Below are 9,833 nucleotides of genomic sequence, written 5' to 3'. Positions count from 1 at the left end.
TTGCTGGAAAAAAACGATCATGTACTAGTATGCAGCAGCAGCAGCCTGAGAGTGAGGCAGGCAAAAAGGGTGCCGGATATTTGAGTGTTGCCATTGGCTATATGTATTACGGCTATAACGGCACTCAGAGGGTAATATGGGCGCCAGCATTGATGGAGCCCAAGTTACGAAAAAACTGTGCAATTCAGCCGCCAGCAATAGCTTGCAGCCGAATTGCACCTTTCCATTAAAGAGACACTGAAGCGAGACTAAATCTCGCTTCAGGTCTTATATATAGCAGGGGCACGTGTGCCCCTGCTAAAACGCCTCTATCCTGCGGCTTAACGGGGGTCTCTTCACCCCCAACCCACCCCCCGCAAATGTTGGTCGGAAAATGGTCGCTGGAGATATCCTTCCTGGAGGCAGGGCTAACGGCTGCAGCCCTGCCTCCCAGCGCGTCTATCAGACGCGCATCGCCGCCTCTCCCCCGCCCCTCTCAGTGAAGGAAGACTGAGAGGGGCGGGGGAGAGGCGGAGATACGCGTCTGACAGACGCGCATGGGGCAGGGCTGCGGCGGTTAGCCCTGCCCCAACCAGGAAGCGCTCCCCCGCTGCACGGAGGGGTTTGGGGGGACAGGGACCCCCGTTAAGCCGCGCTATAGCGGCGTTTTAGCAGGGGCACGCATGCCCCTGCTAGCTATGAGGTCTGAAGCGAGATCTATTCTCGCTTCAGACTCTCTTTAAAGTGTACCCGAGGCGGATAACATTTACATTATAGGACACAGAGGCATGTTCTCTGCTCAATGACGTGCATCTGTGTCCCTCTGGTGCCGCTGTCAGTCCCCCCTGGGCTTTGCTGTCCCCCCCCCCCCCCCCCCCAAAAAAAAAAAAAATTAGCGACAGGCTGGCGACAATCTGATTGTCGGTAGCCTTCTTTTGACCTGCCATCTGTCAATCAAATTGCTCCCCCTGCCTCTACCAACTTACTCCCCGCCTCTGTCACCTCACTCCCCCGTCTCCTCCAATCACCAGCTAAGCCGTGACCCAGGAAGTACTTCCGGGTCACAGCCATCTTAGATTCTTCTGCCGGTGATCGGAGGAGGAACGGGCTGCGGAGGATGAACAGAGCCATGAAGAGTGGCATGGATCGGCGCAGATGGATCCAGGAGGCGGTGTGCTGCCTCGGGTTCTCTTTAAGTTCACGGCGGCCTGGAGTGGGAATAGTAATAGCATGGTGAGCGGTTTTTGACTTCACCCTATACCCACAGTTCCGGGTGCCCCTTTTTCATGTATGCTCCTGGGAGTTTACCTTGCTTGACAGTGAGTGTATGCCCAGGTGCATGGACTTTTCCCTGGGTGATATTGTTAGATAGACCTGTTAAGCCCTGATGAAGGGGCGTGTGAGTCCCGAAACATCGGCTTCTATCTGCAACACTGGGAGTGTCAGCCTTCTCTGGTATGGTATGGTCTCCTAAGGAGCGAATCAAGCGATCTGGGTATTCGGCCTGAGCACCCCTTATAAAACTTTTGGCCCATATCAAGGTTGTGCAGGAAGCACCAACTTTCTCTAAAGAAAATTAGGAAGATGAAACCCTTTCCTACACTTGAGTCATTAGCTTTACTGAAGTCAGCTTGAGCACCATCGTTCAAGTTCTCTTTATTGTGATACTTTATAACACTACTGCCTGGGTAGAGAAGCTACAGCCTGAAATTATTTAGTTGAATGTTTATATTTGATATAAACCTAAATGACCTCCCCACTCTGTGCTGTGACAAAATACAGCGCAAAGTATCACCCCACAGTGAGAGGTCACTACATACCTCATATACTTGCGTATAAGCCTACATTTTTTAGCACAAAAATGTGCTCAAAAGACCCAACCCTTCCCCCGGCTTATATGCGAGTCACGTATTTGCTGTGTCCAAGACAGTGTATGGAATTACCTGTTTCTGTAACACCGAGTGCAGAACGGATCGTCGAGAAATGCAGCAGTGATATGCTGGCTCCTGTACCGACACTGGTGCTGAGTGGGTTTGTGGGGACAGCTGCACAGAGGATCGGAGCAATGCCGGCACAGCCCTGCTTGCCTGCATGTCAAATCGGATGGCCAGAAGGAAGCGGATCTGATGGCTGGAGAGGCCCAGACTATTGGATGGCCAATGGGGAGTGCAGTATGGAGCCTGCATTGGTGACATCAATCCCTTCTAGCTGTGTCTCATTTCTATGATGCCTTCTAGTGGCATCTTGAGACACAGCGTGCAACAGACAGGCTAAAGAGGGCTCCCCGGTGCTGACAGGTGAGAATGTTCTGTATGTAGCTGGGGGGCCTTAGAGGGGCACCTACTACACTACTGCCCTGTACAGGTGAGGGGAGGCTGCCTTGAAATGGGAAACATCTAGCAATTGGCCTGGTGCGGCCCAATCATGGGTTGTATCTGGCTATTTATATTGGGGCGAGGGGAGGGGGGCGCTATAGTGGGGAAGGGAGATTATACACAAGTCAATGACTTTTTCCTGGTTTCAGAGGGAACAGTAGGTACCTTGGCTTATACACGAGTCGGCTTATACGCCAGTACATATGGTAAATAGTTTGGCTTATACGCCAGTACATATGGTAAATAGTTTAACGGCATACCCTGCCACACACTTATCCTGTCTGTTGCACTGTATCCTCTGTACCGCATGAAGAGAGGTTTATACTGGGAATGAAATGACACAGGAAATGGAGGGCTGAACATAGATCATGTGATTACCATCTTCACCTTGAATTTCAGGTAGTTCAAGGCCTCTTTTTTTTTTTAGGAAAACATAGCTACAGAAAATGTGCTATCCATGGGATGTGCAGCAGAGCCTGTCCTGATTGTGGAATATGACTTTAAATTTTGCTTAATAACAATTTATCTATTAAAATGTCTAAAAATCAAAGCTGTTTTCTTTTATTTTTATTAAAAATGCAACAACTGGACACAAAATAAAAAAACACACTTTTTATTTATACTGTATCCTACATAAGGTTAACATCTTACAATGACAAAAAGAAAAGTGCTAAGCAACTAATATCTTCATCTCTTGGGCATGCAGAACAATAGCTGAATATGCTTTTCTGGACGCTGTCGAGGCGCCATAGTGCAATTCACATCAAAAGCAAAGAAAGATCGAACAGTCCATTCACAGGCCTGCGGATATAGGGCGAGTCAACGAACGCTGTATATATATATATATATATATTTATATTTACTCAGTAGAAAAGAAAATGTATACATTCTCGCCTGTGAAATTTAAATTAAGGCACATTTATTAATCTACAACAAAAATAAATCTAAATATTTGAAAAAAAAAAATACTTTCAGTACTTAAAGGGGGCCCAAACTCAACAAGAAATGGGAAGGGTGCGGCCTTGTGGGTGGGGTCAATATCCTGCGATGTACCCTCCGGCCACCTGTGGCGGCCTCCTGAAAGCTGGTCAGCCATGTGCTTTCTCATTGCGTTCCCGTGCATGGCAGCGTTCTGTGCATGTGCAGTACGGGGAAAAAGATACTGCGCATGCACAGAACACTCCTGGCAACGGGAGCACAATTAGAGTGCGCGCAGCACTGGAACACACATGTGCAGTAGCCTCAGACTAGCTATTAGGGGGTCACTGCCAAAGCAAGCCAGAACAGTGCCAGAGGTTTCGGCGCCGCCATAGGCTGTAATAGGAATTCTGGGTGAAGAGGAGCTCAGACAGTCATTCCAGTGCTGGCGGCTTGATTATATGTACGTGTTGCCGCTGCTTGCTGGAGGGTCCCGGAATGCTGGTGTGGGCACAGGATGACTGCAGGGGGCTAAGTAAAACTGATTTTTTAAGGCATAAGTAACCCTATAAGTAAGTACATAAGTGTACCCAAGGAAGGTAGCAAACTGAGGAAGGTTTAGAGCTTTTTGTCAATTTTTATTTCTGTTTGTCTCTAGTTTTCTCCTCTTGTCAGGAAGTGAGTATACATCGTTGCAGCGACCCAGACAGCAATGAACACATGACCCATCATCACTGCTTCTTAAAGCGGATCCGAGATGAAAAAGTAACTATAACAAGTAACTTGTCTATATATCTTATCTAAAGTTTAGATGGTTTACACAGCAAATCTAGCTGCAAACAGCTTTAATAGAATATGATTATTTCTTTCTGTGATACAATGACAGCAGCCATGTTGTTTGTAAACATTACACAGAGGCAGGCTTATCTGCATCTTGAGCAAAAAAACCTAATCCCCCCCTCCTACTCCCCTCTGCCTCCGAAATCTCTGGCTAGTAATACCCCTCCCTCCTCCTGCTCAGACTGAGCTCCCATGAGTCCTTGCTACTGTCTGAAAGTGCCTTGGCTCTCTAACAAACCTGTGGGCGTGGCTTAATTAGTTTATAGGGAATTCGAGTATTAAAACAAAAACAAAAAAGTATTTGGCTTGAGGAATGCCCAATAAACAATAGGAAAGGAACACAATTAAGCAATGTGTAAAAGTTCATCTCGGATCCACTTTAAAGGACACCTGAAGCGAGTGGGATATGGAGGCTGCCATATTTATTTCCTTTTAAACAACATACCATTGCCTGGTTGTCCTGTAATACTCTTTGGGCTGGTGCACACCATGAAACGCTTCTGGGGGGGTTTGAAACCGCTTGACTAATGTTAGTCAATGGGCTGGTGCAAACCAGAGCGGCTTGTTTTTCCCCTAAACGCAAACTCGGGTCCTGCAGCATTTTTGAGATTTCTGAGGCGTTTCTGCATCAATGTAAAGTATAGGAAAGTGGAAAACTGCTCTGAAAACTGCTAAATCAGATCGGTTTTCCAAGCGTTGTTACAGTAGCTGTTCAGTTACAGCTTTTACTGTAAGAAAATATAAAATCTGCTACACAAAAACGCTCCCAAAACCGCTAGGCATGTTTAGAAAATCTATCTAAACATGCCTAGAATCGCTCTGAAATCTGCTTCAAAAACCTCTAGCGTTTGCGGATCCGCTAGCGGTTTTTGGTGTGCACTGCGCCTCAGACATAGACCCTGAACAAGCATACCGATCAGATGTTTCTGACTGAAGTCTGACAGGACTTACCGCATGCTTGTTTCAGGTGTGTGATTCAAACATTACTAATGCAAGAAACATCAGCAGGACAGCCTGGCAACTGGTATGGTTTAAAAGGAAATACATATGGCAGGATCCATATCCCTCTCAGTTCAGGTGTTCTTTAACCTCCTGAGCGATAATCCCGAGCTGAGCTCGGGGTATGTCGTGCAGGAGGATTTCTCAGGCCCTGGTGGGCCGATTTGCATAATTTTTTTTTGTTACACGCAGCTAGCACTTTGCTAGCTGCGTGTAACTTCCGATCGCCGCCGTGCCGCGCAGCCCCCCCCCTCCCCGACCCCTTGCGCAGCCTGGCCAATCAGTGCCAGGCAGCGCTGAGGGGTGGATCCGGACTCCCTCTGACGTCACGACGTCCATGACGTCGGTGACGTCATCCCGCCCGGTCGCCATGGCGACCGGGGAAGCCCAGCAGGAAATCCCGTTCTGAACGGGATTCCCTGCTTACTCTGATCGCCGAGGGCGATCGGAGTGGGTGGGGGGATGCCGCTGGGCAGCGGCTATCGTGTAGCGAGCCCTGGGGCTCGCTACATGATTTAAAAAATAATTTTTTTTTTAAAAAGTGCTGCGCCCCCTCCTGGGCGATCTAATTGTATCGCCCAGAGGGTTGAACAAAAACAAAAAAAATCAAAGTTTAGGCTTTGGTTCCACCTTTAAGTGTTTAAACATTGTTGTCATTATACAGTTCTATGAAAGAGGATTCCGATGCTCCGGATAATTTATAACAAATCATAACGCAAACACTTTATACCGGTTCGGCCCCATGAAGTTAATCAGCAGGAGTCAGGGGGCGCGGTCAATAGGAGTCCCACCCACAAAGGTGCTTTCTTGTTGAAAGTGGGAAGTCCCTTTAAGAGGGAATCATTTTCATCTCCGCCTCTTTACATAAATACAAAGCATAGACCTCGGAGTGCATATCACAGACTTCTTATAAATAACTGTGTAGGCAGTGATTCAGCCTGGCTGCCTGACATATATACCTGATTGCAGTCTCTGGTCTGCGGCTAATGGTCTGGCTATCACAAGAGTCACTCCGGGAAAATCGAATCCATCAATAAAAATTACTTCTCTCCATCTGATGCCATTTATAAAGGAAAATGGGTTCTTTCTGCGGCAGAGACTAGTGGAGAATTTAAAGCATACCTAAAGTGAGAGAGATACGGAGGCTGCCATATTTTGTTTTTTTTAAACAATGCACTTCGCCTGGCTGTCCTGCTGATCCTCTGCCTCTAATACTGTTAGCCATAGACCCTGAACAAGCATGCAGCAGATTAGATGTTTCTGAAAACAATCTGACAAGATTAGCTGCATGCTTGTTTCAGTGTGATTCAGACACTACTGATGTATGAAAGATCAAAGACATCAAAGACAAATACATATGGCAGCCTCTACATACCTCTCACTTCAGGGTCCCTTTAAATACATAATTCTTTAAAGTAACATGTTACATTCATATAAAAAACTGCCTGAACTGGGGCTTAAAGGACAACTATAGGGAGAAAAATATGGAGGCTGCCATATTTGTTTCCTTTTAAACAATACCGGTTGCCTGGCAGCCCTGCTGGTCTATTTGGCTACAGTACAAACACACACACAACACTTATATAGCACTTTTCTCCTGGCGGACTCAAAGCGCCAGAGCTACAGCCACTAGGACGGGCTATATAGGCAGTAGCAGTGTTAGGGAGACTTGCCCAAGGTCTCCTACAGAATAGGTGCTGGCTTACTGAACAGGCAGAGCCGAGATTCAAACCCAGGTCTCCTGTGTCAGAGGCAGAGCCCTTAACCATTACATCATCCAGCCACCATAGTAGTGTCTGGATAACACCAGAAACAAGCATGCAGCTAATCTTGTCATATCTGATAATAATGTCAGAAACACCTGATCTGCTGCATGCTTGTTCAGGGTCTATAGCTGAAACTAATAGAGGCAGAGGATCCGCTGGATAGCCAGGCAACTGGTATTGCTTAAAAGGTAATAAATATGGCAGCCTCCATATCCCTCAGTACAATTGTCCTTTAAAGTCATCCAGCAAACACAGCCTTCATTTTTTATTCATTAAAAAGTACTATTAGGCAGTGGAATTTCGCAATCCTCATCTGGGTCATCACAGACGTATAGCAAGGATGGCAAAAAGGTTACTGCAATTACAGACATGCGACTGCGGTCCCATGGAAATGATAGCAACTTCTTTACAGGTAACCAGTTTCAGTGCGTACAAGAGAAATCGCCGCCGGGAGACTTGGGCGCAGGATTCAGCCGATATATGGCTTATCCTGCTCCTGCACAAGTCCCGGCGGCATTCATTACTATTCCCCTTCCAGGTCCATGTGGATGGTGGGGAATAATGTAATTCAGCTTTCAGCTATTGCTGGCGGCCGAATTACAGTGTTTTAAAAGTACCTTCAGCTCCATCTTGTGACGGCGCCGAAGTTACTCACTGTGCCCCGCTATAGCCATGATTCCTATTACGGTCTATGGTGGAGCCGGCTGCACCCAAATCTCCTGCTCTGGATTCCTTGTGTTCGGTTTCAGTTTGTTGGACCGCATAGAGCCCAAATCTCACCCAAGATCCGATCCACCGTGACGGTTGTAAATGCCCGTACTCACTGGAAGATGGATCGAGGATCCCTCAGCGACGCAACCTGACGAATGAGCTTACCCCGACCCATCTCCCTCCCCGCGGGAAAACAGAACATTACGCAATGTTACATGACTGGCACGAACAAGAGTATAAACGATCGCGGCACTTTGCACGGCAGTCGTCGGGTAACTTAAAGATCCGATACGCTGTGATGGTGATAATCGTCATGCCTTGCAAAATGTAGTTTGTTTAATTGCGCATATGTACTTATGTTGCAAAATCGAGAAAACCCTCGCTCATCTCACACAAATGAAAAAATCGCCACTCGCGGGAAAAAATCACAATGTGGGTAAACCTCTTAAGCGTGAGGCTGCCATCAGAAAGCTGCTGATACACTAACTTTTCACAACCCTTACTATTGTCTTGTATGACTCAGGAGATAGTGTCTGGTATAACCCAGGAGTTATAATAAGAATTACTTACAGTACGTAACAAATCAAGACTGTGTTTGCTGAATCACTTATTATTTCCGGCCAAGAAATTAGGCCCTCAGAAAGAAACCAAAGCATTTATATTTACACACCTATTCGCTTCGCTAGTTCTGTGTTGCAATATAACTTTTCTGTAACACGTATTAGCTATCCACCTAACAGGTTAACATACTAAACAGCTAGTCTCAGCAGACGGCCTAGCAAATGCCTATATCATGACTATTTCTCAAGGCGTTAAAATCACACCTCAGAGTGTCTGCTCTACATGAGCACGAATGCCTAGCACTGATTCTCTCTATATACACATATGATCGCCGCTGGCTGGATGGTGAAGTATGCGCAGGAAAGTACTAGGACACTGCATGGTCATTCATGGTGAAGAAGACTCTGGAACTTCAAGGCCTCTTCCTTATCAAGATGGCGGAACTCACGCCAAGACGACCGTAGAAGAACATCGCTGTTGCCATGCTAATCTGGCTGTTGAGTTTAAAGCACAAAATTATGTTTTCTTCTTCTGAATGTGGTCATTTACATCTTATGTAAAAATAGATATTTGTTTGTTTTTTCCAAGTCTGTCTTATGGACAATGAAGCAGCCGTTCTGGAAACACAACGGTTAAAATGGCTTCCTCGACAAAAGGATTTCTCATATCACAAAGGACTTTGTGTGTTTGAAATCCTGTAAGAGAAAATAAAAATATTTTAGTCAGCACTTCCCCTAGTTAAATTCTATCTTCATTAACCAGTTCACCCCCAAGGGTTTTTATCCTAACGGACTAGAGCAATTTTCAGTTGTCAGCGCTCCTCCCTTTTATTCCCTAATAACTTTATTACTACTTATCACAAGAAAATGATCTATACCTCGTTTTTTTCGCCACCAATTAGGCTTTCTGTGGATAGTACATTTTGCTAAGAATTTTTTTATTCTAAATGCATTTTAATGAGAAAAACAGAAAAAAAAAGAAAAAAAATCATTATTTCTCAGTGTTCAGCCTTTATAGTTTTAAAATTAAACATTCTCCTGTGGATAAAACAAACACGTTTTATTTGCCCAGTGGTCCCGATAATTAAACCGTTTAGATTATGTCCCTACCACAATGTATGGCGACAGTATATTATTTTGAAATATAAGTGGTTATTTTTCTGTTTGTTCTGGCCATAATTACAAGCCCCTATGTAATAAATTAAAATTTTCCCCCATAAAATATAGAATAAAAAAAGCTGAGTCCCTAAGGCAACTATTTATTTTATTTTTTTAAGCTGTTTTTTTTTTTTTACAAGTGTTTTTTTGGGGGGGGAGGGTTGGAAGTGTAATTTTATTAATGATGTGTATATACTTAAAAATGTATGTATTTTGTAAGTGTAATATACTTTTTGGCCACAAGATGGCGCTGGTGAACACTCATAGGACGTGTTCACTTTTTTTTTTTTTTTTTTACACACTTTATTAAACTGTTACATTTCCTGTTTATGTGAATGGACGTAGCCGCTGTTCGCGGTCACGTCCATTCACTCCAGGCACTGCGATTGGGTAGAGGACTGTTCAGTCCTCTTCCCCAATCGCCCAGCACGGGATCCCGACGGTAATGGCGGCGGTAGCGGCGGACACACGGCGGTAGCAGCGGCGGGAATGCGCGACGTATTAAAACGTCATGTTGCTGTTAATAG

The 9,833-nt window shown here is 45.4% G+C and overlaps 1 protein-coding gene across 1 annotated transcript in view; it reads right to left on the bottom strand.

The window, feature by feature from the left end:
• Positions 1-2,951: 2,951 nt before the first annotated feature.
• JAM2 (junctional adhesion molecule 2) overlaps positions 2,952-9,833 on the bottom strand; it is a 146,239-nt gene continuing 139,357 nt past the window's right edge. Inside the window, exon 10 of the mRNA XM_068270582.1 lies at positions 2,952-8,844. Within this exon, the coding sequence (XP_068126683.1) occupies positions 8,812-8,844 (33 nt within the window). The 3' untranslated portion in view covers positions 2,952-8,811. The remainder of the gene's footprint in view (positions 8,845-9,833) is intronic.

The sequence above is a fragment of the Hyperolius riggenbachi genome, chromosome 2 (assembly GCF_040937935.1).
Source record: "Hyperolius riggenbachi isolate aHypRig1 chromosome 2, aHypRig1.pri, whole genome shotgun sequence".
NCBI lineage: Eukaryota > Metazoa > Chordata > Amphibia > Anura > Hyperoliidae > Hyperolius > Hyperolius riggenbachi.
The sequence above is the reverse complement of the archived record's forward strand: the minus strand, read 5'-3'. Positions and strand labels throughout refer to the sequence as shown.